This window comes from Castor canadensis, chromosome 9, assembly GCF_047511655.1.
Source record: "Castor canadensis chromosome 9, mCasCan1.hap1v2, whole genome shotgun sequence".
Classification (NCBI taxonomy): Eukaryota; Metazoa; Chordata; class Mammalia; order Rodentia; family Castoridae; genus Castor; species Castor canadensis.
This window is the reverse complement of record NC_133394.1, coordinates 30794297-30816714: the sequence shown is the minus strand read 5'-3', so window position 1 is coordinate 30816714 and position 22418 is coordinate 30794297. Positions and strand designations below refer to the sequence as shown.

The following is a 22418-nucleotide window of genomic DNA, read 5'->3' as shown; positions in this document are numbered from 1 at the left end:
ACATGCATTTCAAAAACAATTTCCTAAATGCTTTTTAATTCTTAAGATTTACTCACACGTGAGTTATATACTTTTCAGTAGATTTGTCATCTTCACTTGAAAAAAAATTCAACATTCATAAGAATGACTAGGCAATTTATAAATTTGAGCACATCATGCAGCCATTTTTGAAATCTTGAGATTTTTAAACCTTTATTTATAGAAGTAGTTATTTCTGAGTCCACTCTTATGTAACAAAATGGTCATTTCAAAGGACACAGAAGCATATATTTTTATTTTAAATTACTCATTGTTTCTGTTCCCTTCTATTTTTGCCCTGTAGCACTGGGTGACATTTCATAGAGACTGAGTTGGCATAGGGCAGGAAAATATGTAATTATGAGTTACCTGCTCTTGAATTTCCCATTGTATACCAGTTGTGACTCAGGCAGACTTTTCATACATAGGTGTTTGATTTTGAATGAGAAGTTGTCTTCTTCCATAACCTGTGATTAAAATGTGGCATTTTCGTTTATAAATAGGCGATAGCATAATCTAGCTGTGAATCAGAGCTGGTGAAGCAGTGTAAGCCTTGACCTGCATCATATAACCAGTAGCATACATAATTGGAAATGCATTTTAAGATTAAATGAAATAAACCCTTTTTATATACTGTAGCATAAAGTAGGCTAAGTGCTAAAATGCACAGAGATGCATATGAAGAGAAGTTTTGTTTCACTTAATGCTCCTCAAAGGAATTCCAATAAAAAAGAAATCCACTGTAACTACATTTGAATGGTTTCTTTTGTTTTAATCAGTTACAGAAATGAATGTATATATTCATCAATTGCTGTAGCATGATAATAAGGACAGAGGATAGATTTTCTTCATAATTGAAAATGAAGCTTATTATTACTATAGTGTTTGAATAATAGCCTTACCTGTTGCATTAGTCTTAAATCCTTATGATTAAAGTTGCAATTTTCAGTTAACCGATTGGAGTATATATTCAGTTCCTGATGAAAGTCTGTGTTCTTTTCTGGATACTGCAGTAATTGATACATCTTATGATACATTAGTTTGTGTATGAAAGTCTGTTAAGATAGTTTGTGTTTGTATATATGTTATATATGCATATGGGCATTATTATGCTAAACCATAATATAAATTATATTATTCTAATGTTATGCATGCCATTGTTTTATAGTAAGATTGCATTTGCTGAAATGCTTTTTTGTGTCACTTGGTGAATCAAAACACATTCGCTTCCTATAAGGGTTATAAGTTTGGGTATCTGTATCATTAACTTAATTGATGTTAGAATGACTGGCCTAGAGCCTAGTTGTTATCTTCTGTTTTAAATTTTAAAATGCCCTATATTAATGAAGCAATAGCATTAAAGTGATTCATGTGAACCTATCAATGCATCAACAGAAATGAATCCTTCAAAGTAGATAGTTTTGAGTTGTATGTGGGTTAGAGATACAGAAGTGTTAAGTTTGTATTCCATTAATGTCTTTACATCTACTCTACTATTTTACAATGTATGTTCATTTTCAACATTCTGTTCCCAAAGTTTTTATTTTCTCTTCCCAGACAGTGTCTCCTGAATGCCCATAATTTGATTTCAATCATTACCGCTTTTCTGAAATTACATTTCAGTTGCTTTATGGTAAGAAGCGTTCCTATGACATCTGTCCTTTTAAAACTTTTGATTTGGTAGAATGCTCACACACTCTTGAAACACAGTATTTGGCAGATCATAGACACTCAATGAATATTGGTTAAACACTGGATAAAAAGTAACCTGTCCTTTGTTTGTAACTGTGAATTTGTACGAGTCAGATTCTAATTCACCAGACTATCTTCCTCTTTGACTCCTCTTCTTTTCTATATATAGTTCATAAAATTACTTGCTTCAGTTGTTCAGTTCTTGCTCTCTCTGTCTCTGTACTTCTCTCTCTCTCCCTCCTTCTCTCTGTATCTCTCTCTCTCTCTCTCTCTCTCCCTCTCTCTGTCTCTCACTTTCTCTCTCTCTCTCTCAATTTCTCTCTCTGACTCTCTCTGGGCATAACTAGTGTTTGAACTTAGGGCCTCACACTTGCTGGGAGGTGGTGCTCTACTGCTTTAGTAAGACCCCCAGCTAGTTTCTCCTTTCCATATTCTTTCACATAGAAAAACTTCAACCTTTGTCCCTAAGTGATTAACTGCATTTTTTTCCCTTCCAAACAAGCTTTTTGACCTCCAATTGTCTTCTGCTTGGGTATGCTGCCATCTTTTTTTTTTCTTTTTTTTGGTTTATACAACTTTATTGAAGAAAAATAAATCAATTACTAGCAGGGCTATTGGCTGATCACTCATCTGTTGACAACTTACATCATTTATTCAGTGCTATATTAAACAGTGAATTGGAAGATAGATTAACTGATAGCTCCAAGCCTCCTAACGATTTAAATGAAATTTGCAAAATGTTTTGAGACCCTATTTTGGAATACAAAGGGTGTTTGACTTCCAATTTCCATTCTCTGTAGTACAAGAACTGGAATTCCTTTATTGATATGCATAAAATATATCACATTTTCCATTCAGCTGATGCTATAAATTCAATACCAATTCTCAAGCCATCATTTCAACCATAACTGGTTCAAAACCAAATTCATGTTGCTCTTCAACAGTATCTTCTTTCCATGTTTCCTTATTTTTGTAACACTACTACTATTTTCATATCCACTATTCAACTTTATCTTTTTCCTCACTATTCATTACTACATGTCCATTGCATCTTATAAAATGTTGAATTGTTCCATTTCCTTACCAATGTTCATAAACACCTTGTTATGGCTCCTAAAAATGAGCACCTTCAAGTCTTCTCATCCTATAAAATACTGGCAGATTTTACTACACAAAGTACCTCTTTCTTCATGAATCTCCTTTAATATGAAGCAATATGAAACTCTTTCTTTTTGAGTGGTACTGAGGTTTGAACTCAGGACCTTGTACTGGCTTGGCAAGCATTCACTTACTTGAGCCATCTCCAGTCCTTTTTGCTTTTAGTGTTTCGCATTTAGGGTCTTATGCTTTTGCTTGGGCCAGCCTCAGACACCAATTCTACCTCTGCCTCCTGTGTGTCTGTGATTAGCTGAGGTCATCAGGCCGGGACCTAAACTAAAACTTTTAAGAGCTATTCACTGTTTATGGAAGTGATTCTGAGAAGTTTTTTTTTTGTTGTTGTTGTTTTTCACTAAGATTGTGATTAAATCTTATTATAGGATGCAAATTAATAAAACATTAACACTGCAGCTGTTCTGGATGAAAGTAATTCAAACCCCTTTTACTTGGGCTATCTGCAAGATATCCTTTGGTTACTTGCAAAGAATTTGAGGGATTTGTAGTATACAATCTGAAACCCATTGGTTTAAGTCCAAGATACTTATCTAGGATTAGACCATATTCCATTCAAACAGTCTGTTTACTACAGCAAATTGTTCCATTTATGTTCCATCTTTGTGTCTTAACTTCTATAACGTTTAGTGCTCAGAATGTGTTACATCACCTTTCTGCTTTTTATAAATCCTATTCATGGTTCCAAATAAAGCTTAAGCACTACTTCCTTACTGAATGTGAATGAATATTTGGGAAGCAAAGGAGTTAAGTGTCTTTTTCATGATGTATATGTATTTTGAGGAAGTACTGTTTTCTCTTTTTTGTAAGTTACTGCTGTACTACATTGAATGATCAAAAAAATCATTATTTTATGCATATACTTCAAAGCCATAAACTGAACAAATTTAAGACTATGAGAAAATAGGCCCAAAGATTGTTGCTAATTTTACATCTTAAGAGCACAGACTTAAGAATAATATTCATATGACTGAAACCAATAATTGTAAAATATATTGTAATTTTGATTTTTATATTTCTTTTTTAAAAACATTTTTATCAGTATATATTAATTGTACAAGGGATTTCATTGTGATTTTCCATATATGCTTGCAATGTACCTTGGTTAGTTTCATCCTCACCATCATTTGCCCTCATCCCTCTCCCCCCACTAAAATAATTTTGATAGGTTTCAACATTCTATCTTCATACAAGTACATAAAGTACATTGACCATATTCACCATCCTTTACCCTCTCCATTTATCCTTCCCCTAATACCTTCCCCCTAACAGGACCTGTTTTACATTCCTGTCCTTCATCGTTTAAGTGCATGTTCATTGTTCAAAGGGGTTTCACGGTGATATTTTACCAGTGGATAAACTGTACTTAATCAGTCTAACCCCTTTTATTACTGTTCCTTCCCCTTCCCCTGTATTCAGCAGCTTTCAGTGTGTGGTTTTCACATTTCTTTTCTCTTAGGGCCTGGAGAATACAATCCCGTTTTAAGGAAATCTTGCCCCATAACCTCATTTGTTAGAACTTCGAAGCGTTTTGAAGTTTCCAAAGATGTTTCTCCTGGTCCAGCAAGATACGAGGTTTGTCAGTGATGATTCTCTCCTAACAATGACGTCAGAATAGGATGATTTCCAGAAAGTTCTGAAAATACTATTCTAAGTTCTTCCTGGATGTTTTACTCATATTACCAACAAATTAAAATCTTTTACTTATGGAAGAAATTTTTTAAAATTTACAAAAATTATTAAAAATTACTTAGCTCTAACAGGCCACTCATTCTGTAAATGCCTTCTTTAGCATGTATATATATATATATATATATATATATATATAAATGTATTTGCATTCCTGAAAATTTAAAAATTTTCCTTGTTTATATACATGCAGGGAGATTTATTATTTATTGAAATGCTAAAGTTATTAAAGGGCTCAGAAAGAAGCCCCGTAGAAACAATAGAAATGAATTTTGCGTCTACGGCCAGTACCACCCTGAACGCGTCCGATCTCGTCTGATCTCGGAAGCTAAGCAGGGTCGGGCCTGGTCAGTACTTGGATGGGAGAATGAATTTTGATTTTTTTATTTTAATCAACGTGGGTCTTATAGTTTAGATTCACAATAAATAAAGGTCTGTTAAGCTGTGGACCTTCCAACTATAAGAAGGAGGTCTCTATAAACCTGAAGGGCAGTAGAAATTATGTTTGTAATATATCTTTATTCTTCTTTTGAGAGCTGGATGAAATAGGTCCTCATTCCTCCCTTACTACTATTGAAAATCAATCTTTTGCAGTGGTTTATAGAAATTAATTTAAGAGTTCGTTCTGAGTGCAAAACAAGATCAATGTTCTTTTTGATGCTAATGATGAAACTATTTTTATTAAATGTTTTCAACTTATTTAAAATTTCATAAGCTAAATGATTATTTAATATTCTGTAAAAGTTAGGTTTACAAAATGATACCAGAAAATAGTAGAAAAATAAAGACAATAAATGATAAAAATTGATATTTTAATTGTTGGATATTATTTTCTCCAAATGATGACCACTAATGCTCAATTTCATGGTTTAATTTGAGAAAGGGAGCGTCCGTTCGTGTTACTAGTGTTTCGGGAGAGGATGTTTACAAGGCTTTATGACCTGGCTGGGGAGAAGGCAAGTTCTGCAAGTGGCAGGGGCTGGATGGGGGTGGTCAGAATTGGGCACAGTTTCTGAATTGTTTACTTCCAACCCATGGGCACCTTGAGGTAGGATCTTGAAGCAAGTATTCATCCAAAAGGTTACTAGTCATTATAAATTAGGTATCTTATATACTTGCATTCTGCTTATATTGAATTATAATGAATCAGACAGAAAACTTTTCTAACATTTAAAAAACTTATTTTAATGATATTTACAAATAATAAATGCCAACAAATATGACGGTATTCTTTTTCATCTTGTTATGCATTCTTCATAAGAAATATACTCATTAGTCTTTATAAGTCTAATATAATATATTTATCCTTTACCTCAGTCACTTATTAAGTAAAATATTTTCCATGTTAGAAGTAAACATTTATGAATTTAATGATGATGTTTGTTACAATAATGCTGGAAATTTCCAAACTTTTTAAATGAGATTTACTTTATAATTTTTTTGTGTTCTAAACACCATTTGTTTCCTTTTGTAATTGAAAATTTTTTGAACAAATAATGTTCATTCATAATTTTTGTTCTTTAAAAGAAGTTACTTTAAAGCTGAAAATTACTAGGCCCCCCTTACTTATTACTTACTTTTACACATTTTAATTTGAAATTTCCCTTGATTTTAATAAAAGGTGACCCTTTTGAAAATATGTTTGTCTGAAACAATATACATTTATTTTACAGAAAAAGTTAATTCTAGAAATTTGATATTGATTTAGAGCTGCAGTTGGGTTCTATTTGAAAAGTACTTAAATGTGTGTGACCTCTGCTATCCAGATTGTTACATTTATGTTTTTAGTATCTCATGTCCACAGTGAATCACAAATTATCCAACATTGGAGGTCTTTACAATAATATTTAAAAATAACTAGTGATCTCTTAAACTTCCAAACTACACTTGCAATGTCTGTCATTCTTCTGTGAATTTTCTCATAAATATTCTCCCTTTTTTTGGGAAGTGGTGGAAGATCAGAATTGCTATTGTGACATAGCTTTACATTGCCCATTTGTTTCAATTATTAGCTGGCTCATTTCTTTTCTTTGTTCCTTCTAGTTATTGATATTTTTTAGCTTATCATTATTGATCTTTTTGAAGATCTGATAAAAGCTAGGAAGAAAATGCATATATCCTTATAACCAAAAACTTTATATGCAGTTTTATTTTTTATTTTTTTATTTTTATTTTATTTATATGTGCATACATTGTTTGTGTCATTTCTCCCCCCTATATGCAGTTTAAAAATGTTTATAATTTATAAAAGTTCACCTATGACTTCAAGTAAACTTCTACTCTCAATATATTCTGAGTTCCATAAGAACAAAGATTTAATTTAATTTCAAGTTTCAACCACAGAACCTGGCACATAGCAGTGTATCAATAAAAGTTGACTTTCATTTTTATAGTACTTTTTGTGGAAATGGGGATTGAACCCAGGGCCTTGTTCATGTGGAGGCAAATGTTCTACCAACTGAGCTACATCCTCAGCCCAATAAATGCTTATTGAATGAATTAATAAAATGAATAATTTTAGTACTTTCTTTTATTAAATCACTCATTTTTACCTAGAAATAATTTTACCTAGAAATTTACTCATTACTTAGTTCTATGTGAAGAATATGTATGCCATATTTAGTTTTCAGTTTTACTTATTCATTCACACTATCTTTTGGGATAAGTCCTCTCACCGAAAACATGTATTTTTAAGGTTTAGACAGGCTTCAGATTAATTTTTTGAAATTTAAAATAGTCAATTATCTGTAGGAATATAAAGAAATTAGAAGAAACTTCAATGAATTTAACTTTATACAATTTTCATTTAAATATTTCAGAAAAATTTAAGTGTATTTCTCTATATAACAATACATTTTGCTGAAATTAATTGAAATTCAATGTTTCTTTCTTAAATACAATTTTTAATTTTGGAGGGAAATCTCAATCAGGGATAATTTCAAAAGTGACTTGTAATTCTTATTTAATTTCTGAAAAATTATGCATTTTTTATTAATATAGTATTGCATTTTAGGGGGTGCAATGTAATAATTTGATACATATGTCTAATGTATAATGACCAAATCAGAGTAATTAACTTTTCCATTTCCTTAAACCTTCATATTCTTTTGTTTCCAGAATCTCAAAACTCTTTTAGTTCTTATTAAAATATGTAATAAATTATTATAAACTGTAGTCTCTCAAATGTGCTGTAGAGAATGGTAGAACTTATTCCTCCTTTCTAACTATATTTTGTACTGGATTATTTCACTTAAAATAATGGTCTCTAACTCCATCTGTGTTGCTTTAAATAACCAGATTTCATTTTATTTTGTGGATGAGTAATATTGTATCGTGTTATCCACATATTCTTTATCCTTTCATTCATTATGGAACACCTCAGTTGATTTTATATTTTGGCTATTGTGTACAGTGCAGTAATAAACATGAAAGTGCAGATATGTCTTTGTAGTGCTGATTTTACTTCCTTTGGATGTATACCCAGTAGTTGGGTTGCTGAATATGTGGTAGCTCTATATTTAATTTTTATTGGTGGTACTTGTTTGGAAAGTGCTGTATGACCTGAGTCGCATCTCCAGTTCTTTTTGCTTTTAGGTTAGGTTTTGATTACAAGTGTGAGTCATTGGTGCCCAGTTGGTACATGATCTTTTTAATGTGTTATTGAATTTGGTTTGCAAATATTGAAGATTTTTGCATTTATGTTTCTGAAAGAAATTTGTTTATAACTTTCTTTCTTGTGTGGGCCCTTATCTGGGTTTGTATTAGGGTAAAACAGGTTACATAAAATGAATTTGAAAGTATTTTTTTGCTTTCTGTTTTATAGTTTGAGGAGCATTGGTTCTCTAAGGTCTGATAGAATTCAGCAGTATATCCATCTGGTTCTAGATTTAAAGTCTATGTTACCTGATATATATATATATATATATATATATATGTGTGTATATGTCTCCATCATCAGTTCTTATCAGAGCACCTTCAAAATATATACTTAACACATTATACATTTGTATAAAATTACATGATAGAGCTTCATTGTTGAAGGATGGAAAATGAAAATTTAAATATACATTTCTAGGGAAAAAGATTTGTTCAATTAAGAGAAAAAACTATATTTCTCACTTTAATCATTTAATTAGATCAGATGCAAGGATAAAAACTACTACAAATATAGTACCAAAAGTACTGAGAAGTATTTACTGTAGTATTTGATACATAGTTTGATCCACAAATTGTGGTTTTTATTTTTATTATCATTCATCATAATAGTAGTAGTAGCAATTGTAGTTGAAGTCACAGTCATCATACTAGTAGCATTTTAATTTTTGAGGTAGGGTGTCACTATGAAACCTATGTTGACCTTGAACTTTCAATAATGCCTTAGTCCCACAAGTTCTGGGATAATGGGTGTGTGCTACCTTACCTAACAAGCATTATTGTTACTTCATTTTGTTTTTTGAATTTTTATTATTTTTGTTGGTATATATTAGTTGTACAGTGTAAGTGGTTTGCTTATGGCATTTCTATGTATGTAATTACTTCGATCATATTTACCCCTCATTGTGCTCTCATCCCTTCCCTCTTTTCCCTTTCCCTTAAACCTCTCTAAACCTCCCTAGCAGTGCTCCCTCTATTTCCATGACGTTGTTTTTGTTTATAGGTTTTTGTTTCCTCCTAACTTTCACAATTGAAAGAAAACAGATTACTGAGGATGCAGAGAAAGTACTTTTATTCACTGCTGGTGGAAATGTAAACTAGGGAAATCAACATGGAGGTTTCTCAGAAAATTAAAGCTATAAGTTCCATATGATCCAGGCATGTCATTTCTGAGTGTACATGAAAGAATTCAAGTCAGCTCACTATAGAGATGCCTGAATAGCCATGCTTACCTTGGCATTATTTATAATGGCCAAATTGTGGAATCAGCCTAGGTGCTCATCAATGGATGAATGGAGAAAGAAAATATGGTATGTATAACAATGGGATTTTACTCAGCCATAGAGAAGAATGAATTTATGTCATTTGCTGGAAAAATGGATGGAACTGTGGATCATCATGTTAAATAAAATAAGCCAGTCCCATAATTTTCTTTTGCCTTCCTTTCTTCCTTTCTCCTTTCCTTTCCTTTCCTCTTTCCTTTTTCTCTCCTCCCCACTTTCCCCTACCACCCTTACCTCTTTTCCCTCTTCCCCTCCTTCCCTTTCCATTCTTCTTTCTTTTCTTGAACCCAGGGTCTCATACATGCTGCAATAGCATTCTATAGCTGAGTTGCATCCTCAGCTATGGTTATTATTAAGATGACTTTTACCTTGTGAGTATATTTATTCATTTCATGCTTATAAATATGGACTCAGTTTGGTCTAGACTGTAAGAATCCAAAAATGAAAAATCCTTGTTCTCAAATATTTAGCAGTCTGCTAAGGAAAATATGTAGCCATTTTAATTATAATAAAATAATTACTATATAGGGAACAGGTGAAAAGTACTAAAATGTATGTGGTAAGAAATCCTTAACTGAATTAAAGTGAGTCAAGAAAATTTCCTAGCCTATTTTATATACAGTATGAAAGGGTAATGGGAGCTTTCTCTTCACACAAGCCAAGAAAGTTATTCTTGGCAAAAGAAATAATATATGCAAATTCAGAGAGGCACAGAGATTAGAATATCCTTGGTCAGTTTTTATTGCCAGTTAATTCTAAAATGTAAAATGGATGGGATTTTTCTAGTCACGTATTAGTGTTAGGTCACAAAGTATGTTAAAAAAATATTTAAAAATTTTCCTTTGATCTATAGGTAGACATTGAAAATTTTTGTGAAGAATTATAAAAAGACATTGAGGATATCTGAGTAGAATGATAATGTTATAAATCAATTCAAACTCAAATTTTAATTTTTAGTATTTTAAGCTATTTTTCTTCATAAATTGCTAATAAAAAATGATAAAACATGATATAACATGAATCATTTTGATATTTGTTGAAGGTAAACACCTTTAAGTTCATTGCCAAATGTTGATACAATCTGTGTAGAAATTTTTGGCTTATTATATACTTATTTTTAAATGTGACTTAAACTTCTGCTTTAAAAATCAAGTTTTACACCTTAAGTTTTAAAGTTTGTGGGAATGCGTTTTATATCCTTTAAATGTGATTTCAACTTTTGCTTTTAAAAATCGGTTTTGCACTTCAATTGTAAAGGTCATAACATATTACTTAATACCCTACAGTGAATGCTTAAAAGCTACCTGTCATTTGCCATTCTAAAAAGAAGGTCTTTGACTCTCTATGGACTAGTCTTACTTTAATTCTTCTCCTTCATTCTGCTCACAGAGGTCTTGAAATTTCCTTAAACTTCCTAGGTTACTAAATTTTGGGAGATTTGTTAAATTCTGTCCTAGAAAAATCTTTTTTTCAACCTACAATATTAGACCTTGGGATTTTGCCTGAGGTACAACCTGCTTTGTCTTGTATTGAGAGAATTCCAGGAGCAGGCCATCTATGGCTCATGCCTACAATCCTAGCTACTCAGGAGGCAGAGTTCAGGAGGATCCTGGTTCAAAGCCAGCCCAGGGAAATAGTTCGTGAAACCCTATCTAGAAGAGAAAACCCATCACAAAAAAGGGCTGGAGTAGTGTCTCAAGGTGTAGGCCCTGAGTTCAAGTCCCAGTACCACCAAAAAAAAGAGAGAATTCCAGGCTTACCATGTAATTTACCACCATGTAAATTATTTTGCTGGCTCTGGGATTTGAACTCAGGGCCTCATACTTGTTAGGTAGGTGCTCCACCCCTTGAGCTACTGCACCAGCCCACCGAAAGTTCTTGTCGTTAGGATAGAGATGGAGTTTTGTACCTTAAGGAGGGTAGGTTTCAAGTTAGATGACAGGGTGATTGGAAATTATAGAAAATTTTCATGGAATACACAAACACTTTCAAGGATACAAAATTTTTATACTCATGTATTTTTCTGAGCTTATTTTCATAGCACTCTCAAAGAGAACTGTCACTATTCCTTCCTACAAAAAAGATGTTTCAGAATCATTGCTTTTTACCAAAAGACTACCTCTAGCTACTAATGAAGCAATGCTGTTAAGAAAAATAATAAAGCTTGGTGGTGCTAATTGTTATCAGTAAAAACCTCTGGTTGCTCATATATGTGTTTTTGATTTAAGATATAATGCAGTTACCTGACATATCTTTAAAAGTGAGAAAGTTACACGTTATTTTATACCACTGGAGTCCTGTGGTCAAAAAGATAAGTGAAATAATTTTTCTTTTTCCTTCCTTCCTTCCTTCTTTCCTTCCTTCTCCCCTTCCTTTCTTCCTTTCTTTCTGAATCTTTGAATCTTTTTTTTTTTTTTTAATACTTGGGTTTGAACTCTCTAGGCAAGTATTGAGCCACTTGAGTCACATCCTCAGCCCTTTTTGTTTTAATTATTTTTCAGGTAGGATCTTAATTTTTTTTGCCCAATGTAGCCTGAATAGCAATCCTCTTATTTATGCCCCCATGTTGCTGGGATGTATGTGTTCCACCACACCCAGCTTTTTTTATTTTTGAGATGGAGATCTCACTAACTTTTTGTGTGGGCTGACCTTGAACTAAAATCCTCCCAATCTCTACCTCCTGAGTAGCTGACATTACAGATGTGAGTCACTGTGCACTGCCCTTGCAGTGGCATTAGGTGATGATTTTACATAACGATACCCAAAATAGAGAGAGTACAGAGATACTTAGTTTCATATCTCTTTAACATATTTTTACTTTAATATAGTGTATGGAATAGAGTAAGCACATATTTACCCTGTTTTGCATTTTGATGTGCTAAAAATTGTTATCTGAGCCATCACTGTTTTTATTACCAAAAAGTATTTTTGCCCAAGAAGTAAAATCACTTTGATCAAATAAGGAAAAACCAAAAAAACTTGCTCAAATGAAAATTGTGTTTTTCTACTCTGTAACTTTTCTCCAAGTTTTATTATTTGTGCAAAGTACCATTTCAGCTTCAACTTCTTGGTAAAGAGTTATGTTTGTAACCATAGAGAGAGTATTTTGTAAGCAATTATCAGATTTTTATCTGTCTTTTGCAATAACTCATGCTTCTACTTTCATATTCCCCTAAAATATAATATGTGGTTTACCAGGACACAATTTCTTATAAATTGAGGGACGTGGATTAAAATCATTGTAAGAGGGTGGTCACTAATAATGAGTGCAGTAAGGAAGATAGCCTTTGCTATGAATTCTCAACAGTAAAATCATTAAAGTACCCACTATTTTCTTCTCCAAAAAAGACAGAAAGGAGTATCCTGATTTTGGTTTCTGATAGTCAAAAAGTAATTTGCTGAGAAATATTGAAACACACACACTCTGGTCCTCTCTCCTGATGCTCTGTTCCAAACATGATGGCCCTCAAGGTCTGGTGTGCTCCTTCTTTTGTTTTGCCTTTACTGAACTAATCACATTCTGACTGGTTATTGGCAGTAGGTGCGATAATGTTTCATCTTCACCGATTCTGTCACTGGTGTTCACTAGTTATTCCTGGCACAATGAAATTGACCTGTTAGTGTCCACTTTCAATAATCCTATTCTTCAAGAATAGGGGCTATGTTTTCAAAAGAGTATATCCTTTCACTCACAGTTTCTCTGAAACTCAAATTTTGGTCAAGTTTGATATTTCTTTCTCCTTCTTTATACCTTTCTTTCTTAATTCTAGGGCAAGTTAGAAGAAAGAGATGCTAATGAGATCATAAAAACCAACAGCCACAAATAGAAACAGATGCAACCTATGTCAACTAGGGTTGTTTCAACAAGCATGGGCACTTAAACTAACTCTTCCTTTAGAGAGAGCTCTCTGCTTACCAGATATGGTATGGAAGGTATTAGATGACTCATTTCCTTAACACTGGTTAAGAATATTGGGCCTTGAAATAGAACTTCCAACCAGTTGTGTAATCATTGCACATCAGGAATGGCCTTTGGTTTTTAAAGTCTAAAAAGTCTTAGATTTGTCAAGACTAATCCAAGTTCTATTTAGGAAAGTCCTGACTTTTTAAAACAACAAAATTTTGTTTTGAAGACTGGAGTAAGCCAACCAGCCAATTCCTATGTCAGTTGTTCTTGCTATCTTGTAAGATAGCCCATTTTGTGTATTGGAGAACATTAATTTCTTGATAATTGACTCGGATATAATATCTTAAACCTAATTATCATGAGTCGGAAATACAGTTCATTTTGAGTATATGTTGTCAGTAAAATGCAAAAAAATCAATTATTCCAATTTACTGGTAGAAAAGGTGAGGATAATATTCACTTTGTAAAACTATGGTGCTATTTTGTATTCCTAATTATTGGAAGTTACATTTAAAAAGTGCTGGTCTAGATAAGGTGAGATTGCTTTACTAACTGCTGTATTGAGTTAAACATTGTTAAGTGTAAAATTAGTTTTCAAGCTCTTAAAGTCTAAAATATTAATGATGATTTTAGAGAAATTATTTTTAGTTATATAAAAGAAAAATTAAAATTTCTCCTTGGATGTGATCTTATGCAATGTAAAATTACAGAGAGGAGTTACACAAAATTTGGGAGTTTTCTCTCCTTGTGAAATTTTAAGGTGACAAAGTTGACAATCAAAATCTGTTTTGAACTTATTTTTATGAAAATTTAAGAATTCTCAAGTAAGTTTTCCTTTTGAGAGATTTGTATGTACATGAAATTTAATTGGTTAAAGTATAAACATAGTTCTTAAAGTTTATTTTGCTTAGTATTAATTAATAGTAGTGTTACAAACATTTCTACAGTTAAAATTATGCTATCACGTAATCTATTGCACTTCATATTACTATTGAATTTCCTTAACATTTTTTCTTTGAAAAGAGAAAAATTCTTTCTAAACTTTCCAGCAAATGCAGTTTAATATGCCTATAAAATGTCAATCTACTTCTTTATTTGAAAGTTATTCATTGCTTGTGCATATATTATACCAATTATCATAAAGGTAATCAATGCTTGTAACATTTTCCCCTTTAATAATAAATATTTCCACTTGATACAGAAGAAAAGAGAGAGAAGCAAATCTCCTAAACGTACTTCTTCTGGTACATACAACAGTTTTATATTTGGTCAACATATTTATCATGTTTATTATAAATGGGCATATATCAAAGTATTTATTATGTTTATCAGTATCTTGATGAGAAGGGAGATAGAGATGTAGCTTTTTGTGGTAATGAAAAATTTCATGGCATTTATTTTAAAACTGTAGACGCTTTTCTCTCAATTTTGTATGATTTGTGTGTGTGTGTGTGTGTGGCCAGAATGTTGACTAGAAAAGTAAAATTATCATTAGAAAACTCATGCCACTGCTTGAGTTACTTAACCCCCTTCTGTGAATGCAGAATAGTGCTCAGTGTTGAAGGGTCAGGCAGCTAGGCTCTAAGATTATTGTTTATTCCTATAGCATAAAATAGATAAGTTGCTGATTGATGTTTTATTTTATTTTATTTTTATCAATCCCTAAAAATCATGTGTATATTTATTTTTGGTGTCTGTGTAGAGCAAAGGAAAGACTTTAAGTCAGATTTCCTGGTATAATAAATAAGTAAAAATTATTTGTTGAATTACTAAATTTGGTGCTGGTTCATCCTGTGATAGTAAATTGTTATTTTCTTCACTGTTCTCTGAGATTCTTACTGCCTTAATATCTGCATATTCAATATTTCTTTTGACTGCTGGAAGATCACAGACATATGTGGCCTGTACTTTTTGAAGTAATCTGATGCCTATTTGACATAAGTAAGACATTATCTTATCATAAACCTTGGTATCATAGTCATTTTTAAGAAACTCTCAATTGTTTTATTAGTAATCTAGTATTTTGTGTTTATACATTCATTCTATTTTCTTTAGTGTATACTTGCCCTAACGGAATTTATATTTAAGATTTTTGATAAATATTTACAGTTCCTTTTTATTTTATATGGTGTACTAAATGACATTTCCTGTCCACAAGTAGTAGACAGGAAAGCAGATATTCAGAATTCTTAATTATCACAGTTTAGCTAAGCAAATTTTTAGGAATTTATTAAAATTTTTTATTATTTTAGTCTTAAACAAGTATTTTCTAAGATGATAGCCTAATATTTGAATAAACCTGACAGGTTAAACCCAGGAGTACTAAATTGCTAGCTTAAATAATTTCTTGATTATGTTTACTATAAATGCATATATATCAAAGAATTTATTATCTTTAATAGTTTCTTGATGGAAAGTAAGACAGAGCTATAACTCATATGAAGGTTGATTTTAGGTTATGAAATTTGTGAAGAATATTGGAACATTATCTAATTTTATTCTTTAACATACTGTCTGATTATGTTTTATTGAGTAGCTACAGCATAGAAAGGACTAACTAGGCACTTCAAAGGGGGCAATTTAGTAAAAGTAAGTTTAGAGCACATATCAAATTCTCTTTCTTTTTTTTGAAGGGGAGCAATGGTATTAGGGTTTGAACTCAGGGCTCTGCACTTGCTAGGCAGGCACTCTACTGCTTGAGCTATGCCTCATTCCTTTTTGCTCTGGTTATTTTTGAAATAGGGTCTTGCTTTTTGCCCATGCCTACTTGGACCCTGATCTGCTTATTTTAAGCTTCCTGTACATAGTTGAGATGGACATAGTGATGGACATAGGTGATGGGTGAGCACCATCACCTTTTTTTTCCCCGTTAGACTCCGAGATGGAGTCTAACAAACTTTTTGTCTTGGCTTGTCTGGAGCCACAATCCTCCTGATCTCAGCCTCTCTATTAGCTAGGATTACAAGTGTGAGCCACTAGTGTCTAGTACACTAACAAATTCTGTTCTTTTTATGTTACATACAAATTAAAATATATTCAAAAGATTGTTTTTTAATCCAGACTTTAGAACTGCTATTTCTTTATGAAACAGACTCATCTTCAAATCTCTCTCATTCCACAAACAGAAAAAAAAAAGAGGCTGAGAAGGATAAAATTCAATGTATATGCTTTCACTTATTCTCTTCATTCTGTGCTTAAATTAGAGAACATATTAAAATATTAAGTGTCTAATTTGAGAAAAAATGAAAATTACATTTGAAAAATTAGTCATATAAGATGTAAAGTTAAGAGAAGAAAGTAAATATCAATTTATAACACTAATTGCAATATATTTGCAACTCTGATATATTTTATCTAATGGTAGATAAGAGCCTTAGTTAATTTAAATGATTTAAAATTATGAACTAAAAATTACTAAGGAGATAAAAGTATTATTTATAACCAATGAATTTAATTTTATCAAAATTTAAAATGGAGAGGAGTAAATGAATAGTCACTACAACTTGGAAAACCACTTTCTTTCAATGCGCTCTTAGAAGGGTAGTGTTCAGGATTCTAATCTCCAGCAGGAGATGAGCAAATGATCAGTCCTAAAGGAAAAACAAAAAAGCAAACCCCAAAACAACTTAAGGTATTTACATTAGAGTTTTGCTAATAAAATGGCTAAGCCATACCATCCAAGGTCATGTTGACAAGCCTCAACCATATCTAGACCTCAGACAACTTTTATTATTTATTTATTTATTTATTATTTTATTTTATTATTTATATGTGCATACAAGGCTTGGTTCATTTTTCCCCCCTGCCCCCACCCCCTCCCTTACCACCCACTCTGCCCCCTCCCTCTCCCCCCCCACCCCCTCAATACCCAGCAGAAACACAGACAACTTTCAGTGCCTTAAGAGGGTGGGACAGAAAGTCAAATAGATAAGGATCAAAAGACATTTGATCCAACACAAAAGACTGGGCAGAAAAGAAAGAAAATGAACTAAAGGAAAGAGACATCTTGGAAGACACACAGACCATGCAAGAAAAAAAGTTAAAATAACCCAATATTAATGACTTTTAGATAAAGGTAATGTATCCATGATATAAAAGCATTTGATAAATTTTCATTTTGTAGCAAGTGGTTGGAAAACTGAGTGCCATTATGCAAAATATATAATTTTTCTTTCATTATTTCCTACAAATAATCCACATTCTATGACCTCATTTACCATTCAGGATGAATCATAAAATTATGAATTTTGAAGGTCAACAATAGTAAAATATTGGCAATTTCATATAGATTGATCTAATCCTGTTTTCCATTCTCAAGATTATATACTTTGTCAGCCAGACAATTCTCCTTGCCTTTATACAAAAATAGACATTACTTTTTAGAGAAATTTTATGTTTATCAAAACAATTGTGCTGAGAGTAGAGACCTTTATCCTCTTTCTAGATTCTGCTATTACTAACATCTTGCATTAGTGAGATATTTTTATTACAACTGATGAAACTATTGAAACTATTTTTATAAACTGACATTCGTAACCTATATTAGTGTTCATTCTTTATGTTGTGTAGTTCTGAGGGTTTTTCCAAATGTGTAAGGTCCTATATCAACCATTACAGAATCAGATACGGTGGTTTTACTGTCTTAAGAGAAACCTTGTGCTGCCCCTTCCTCTATTTCTTTGAATCCCTCTGGCCTAGCAATCACCGATCTTATTGGTCTCTGTGTGTGCAGATTTTGACTGTGCAAAGTGAGGGACATTTGCATACATGTATATGATATACTTGGATCATATTCACCTTGTTTATTTACTCCTTCATATCCCCCTTCTCACTCTCCCATTCCCATTCCACTTCTCATTCCTAATAGTCTTTTGTACTTTCATGCCTCCCCTCCCCCGCTCCAGATTCCACAAATGACAGAAAACACTGGATACTTGTTTTTGTGGGCCTGGCTTATTTCACTTACAGGACGAGTTCCAGTTTCCACCCATTTTCCTGCAAATGGTACAATTTTCTCCCATTCTGTAGTTCATCCTTTACTCTGTTAACCATTTCCTTTGCTGTGCAGGTTTTTAATTTGTTGCAATCTCATTTTTCAGCTGTTATTTCCTGAGCTATTAGAGTCCTATTCAGAAAGTCATTGCTTATGTCTATATCCTGAAGTGTTTCTTCTATATTTCCTCAGTAGTTGCAAAGTTTCAGGTCTTAGATTAAGGTCTTAGATCCATTTTGCATTGATTTTTGTGCAGCGTGAGAGATAGGCATCTAGTTTCAGTCTTCTACATGTGGATATCAAAATCTTCAACACCGTTGGTAAAGTGGCTGTCTTTTCTCCATATATGTTTTTGGCACCTTTGTCAAGAATAAGAAGGGGGCAACTGCATGAACTTATTTCTTTATCTTCTATTCTATCCCATTGATCCATGTGTCTGTTTTTGTACCAGTACCAAGCTTTTTTTGTTATTATGGGTTTGTGGTATAATTTGAAGTCAGATACTGTGATACCTCCATGTTGGCCTTTTACTCATGATTACTTTGGCTATATGGACTCTTTTCCATTTCCATATGAATTTAGGATTATTTTTATACTTCTGTGAAGAATGTTATTGAAATTTTGATGGAGATTGCACTGTATATTGCCTTTGGTACCAAGGCATAAAATTAACTGAATATGTTAAAGTCCTCTATAGTGAAACTACAAAGCACTGGAGAAATTAGAGAAGACACTAGAATGGAAAGACCTCCACTGTTCATGGATTGGCAGAATTAACATTTTTTAAATCTATGATTTTGTTATTGTTTTCATAGTTTTCCTCTCTTGACAATATCATATACTTGGAGTCACCCAGTATGTAGCTTTTTAAGACTGGATTCTTTTACTTAATTGTCGTGGAGGATTCCTCGTGCCTTTTTCATAGCTTAATAACTCCTTTTTTTCTTTCACTGAATAATATTCAATTGTCTGGATGTGCCACGGTTTATCCATTCACTTACTGAAGGATAGCTTGGTTGCTTCTAATATTTGGCAATTATGAATACATTTGCCATATACACTCACATGTTAGTTTTTGTGTGGGTATAAATTATCAACTTCTTTGGGTAAGTACACTGCTGCATCATATGGTGAAAATACATAGTCTTTGTTAGAACCTGGCAGACTGCCTTTCAAAGGGGCTGTTATTTTGCATTCTTAGCAACAGTGTAAGAATTCTTTTTCTCCATATCCTCCACAGCATTTTTATATTGGCAGTATTTGGGATTTTATATCTTATTGTTGTTTTAATTTATAGTTTTCTAATACATGATTCTGTATGTTTATTTACCATCTGTATATCTTCTTTGGTATATTGTGTCCGTTCAGTTTTTGCCCCTTTTATAACTTTTTAAAATGGTTCAGTGTTTATATTTTGGAAAAAAGTCCTACATTAGATATATGTTATGCAAATATTTCCTCCCAGCATGTGGCTTGTATTTTCATTCTTCTAACAGTGGCTTCCAAGGGTACAAACTTTTCATTTTAATGAAGGGCAACTTACCAATTTTCTTCTCCTAGATCTTGCTTTTTTCAGTGTTGTATCTAAAAAGTCATTGTAAATGCAAAGTGACTAGATTTTGTTCTGTATTATCTTTGAAAAGTAACTTAATTTTTCATTTTAAATTTATATCTATTGATCTATTTTGAGTTAATATTGGTAAATTTTGCAATTTCTATATCTAGATTCTTTTTGTTGTTGTTGGCACATAGAAGTCCATTTGTTCCAGCAACATTAGTTAAAAACTCTGTCTTTGCATCATTGCTTCCTTGCTAAAGATCAGTTGACTATATTTGTGCATTCTCAGCTCTATTCTGTTCCATTGATTTATTAGTATGTTCTTTAGTCACTACCACCATGTCTTGATCACTGTAAGTTTGTGGTTAGTTTTGAAGTCAGATAGTATTAATCCTCTGTCTTTGTTCTACTTTAGTATTTTGTATTGTGATGACTCTTCTGGTTTTTTTTCTCTTGAATCTTTAGTTAAACTTTAGAATCAGTTTGATGATATAAATAAAATAACTCTTGAAATTTTGATTGGGGATGTATTGAATCATTGGACCAAGTTGGGGAAAATGACATCTTAATATTATCTATTTGGAAACTTTGAATAGTTCTTCATTTTTTAAATATCTGTTTTTATTTCTTTCCTAAAAGCTTTATACTTTCCCTCATATAGCTCTTTTACATATTTTTGAAGTTTAGCCTAAGATTTCCAGTGTGGTATGTGTGTGTGTGTGTGTGTGTGTGTGTGTGTGTGTGTGTGATGGTGGTGCTAATATAAATGGCTTTATGTCTTTAATTTCTAAAAGTTGGGTTTGGATATGTATTTTTGAGGCAGATAGTTTCTACAGTGTCTGGTATTTCCACTTACTATTTTTTCTTCCAGAATATTCATACATGTAAACATAGCATCCACAAAACACTTAAAGAAACAATTATGTAGCCTTTGCCAATGGTGTACATATTTTTTTTCATCATTTTTAGAGATAATTTTATATGTGAATTTTAATGAGAACTAAAGTAATCTCCTAATCTTAAAATGTCTATGATGATTAAGAATATCAGAATGAATTGACAGACTATAGAAAAATCTTTGCCAGATGTTCATCCAACAGGGGATTTGAGTATTTAAATAACTCAGGAGATTTATAGTATTTAAATAACTCAAACACATTAAATAACAAATGCCCAAATGATCAATAAATGGGCAGTTCAACAGAATAGACAAAAGGAAAAAAGTACAAATGGCAATTGATACATGAAAAATTGTTCACCATCCTTAGCCATGAGAAAATACAAATTAAAACTACTTTGAGATTTTAGCTCATCCCAGTCAGAATGGATATCATCAAGAAAACAAATAACAACAAATTCTGGTGAGGATGAGGGGGAAAAGGAATTCTTACCAACTGCTGGCTGTAATGCAAACTTGTCCAGTTACCAAGAAAATCAGTATGGGGGTTTCTCAGAAATTAAAAATATAACTTTCATGCATTATACCCATATAATTTGGGGGTATATACACAAAAGAATCAAAATCAGCATACTGTAGAGATACTTGAATACCCATGTCTATCACAACACAAAAGCCAAATTATGGAATATGAAGTCAGCACAGTTACCCATCAACATAAGAATGGATAAAGAAAATGGGATTACACACACACACATAAACACACACACACAATACAGTTTTACTTAGCCAATAAGAAGAATGAAATTATGTTTTTTGCTGGAAAATGGATTGAAGTAGAGAGCTTCATTGTAAGTGAAACAAATCAGTACCATAAAACCAAGTATCACATAGTTTCTCCCATTTGTGGCAGCTATATGAAAAAAGACTACTTGGGAGGTGGGAGGGGAGGATAAAAGAGTAAGGAGGGAGGAGGAATAAAAAGGAGTAATAGAGGGGGTGAACATGATCAAAGTAAATTATGTGCATGCATGGAAATATCACAACGAAATCCCTTGTTTTGTATAATTGATATACCCTAAAAACAGAGAGTAGGCTCAGCTGTACAATATAAAGTGAAAAATAAATATTGAATTTGCTTCCTCTGTCCTGCAAAAGAGGTGAACAGCCTGGGACTCCTACAAGGGCTTCATGAGGTCACCAGCATCATGGGCTTCAGTCAGTCTTCACATAACAAAACTTGTCATGTGCTCTTTATGTCCTGATTCAAAAGGCCACTTCTAGACATTACATCCAATTTCCATGTGCCAGGAAGGATTGAAAAGAAAGAATATCCCTTCTCCTATTGAAAGAAATGATCCCAAATTTGTTACAAAAATATTACTTTTGTAACTGGAAAACAATTTTCTTTATTTATTAATAGCCTGTATTGGCTGGCTCCAGCTCTCTGAAAAGGGTCTAGTTAACAGTTGGGATAGTAAAATCACTTAGCAGTCTCTGCCACATACCTTTTGAAGAGTAGATATACACATGTAAACGTGTTGAAGACAACTATT

The 22418-nt window shown here is 32.4% G+C and overlaps 1 protein-coding gene across 3 annotated transcripts in view; it reads left to right on the top strand.

Annotated features, from left to right (window-relative positions):
- The window catches only part of Stpg2 (sperm tail PG-rich repeat containing 2), a 574528-nt gene that overhangs the window by 323219 nt on the left and 228891 nt on the right, over positions 1 to 22418 (top strand). For 2 of the 3 annotated variants that reach the window (XR_012435514.1, XM_074041065.1), the window contains one exon: positions 4340 to 4455. The exons of the other annotated variant lie outside the window; for it this stretch is intronic. Coding sequence is in view for 1 of the 2 variants with exons in the window: in XM_074041065.1 (XP_073897166.1) it covers positions 4340 to 4455 (116 nt within the window). In the remaining variant the exon portion in view is untranslated. Of the gene's footprint in view, positions 1 to 4339; positions 4456 to 22418 lie in introns of those variants that run through there. 3 annotated transcript variants of the gene reach the window in all.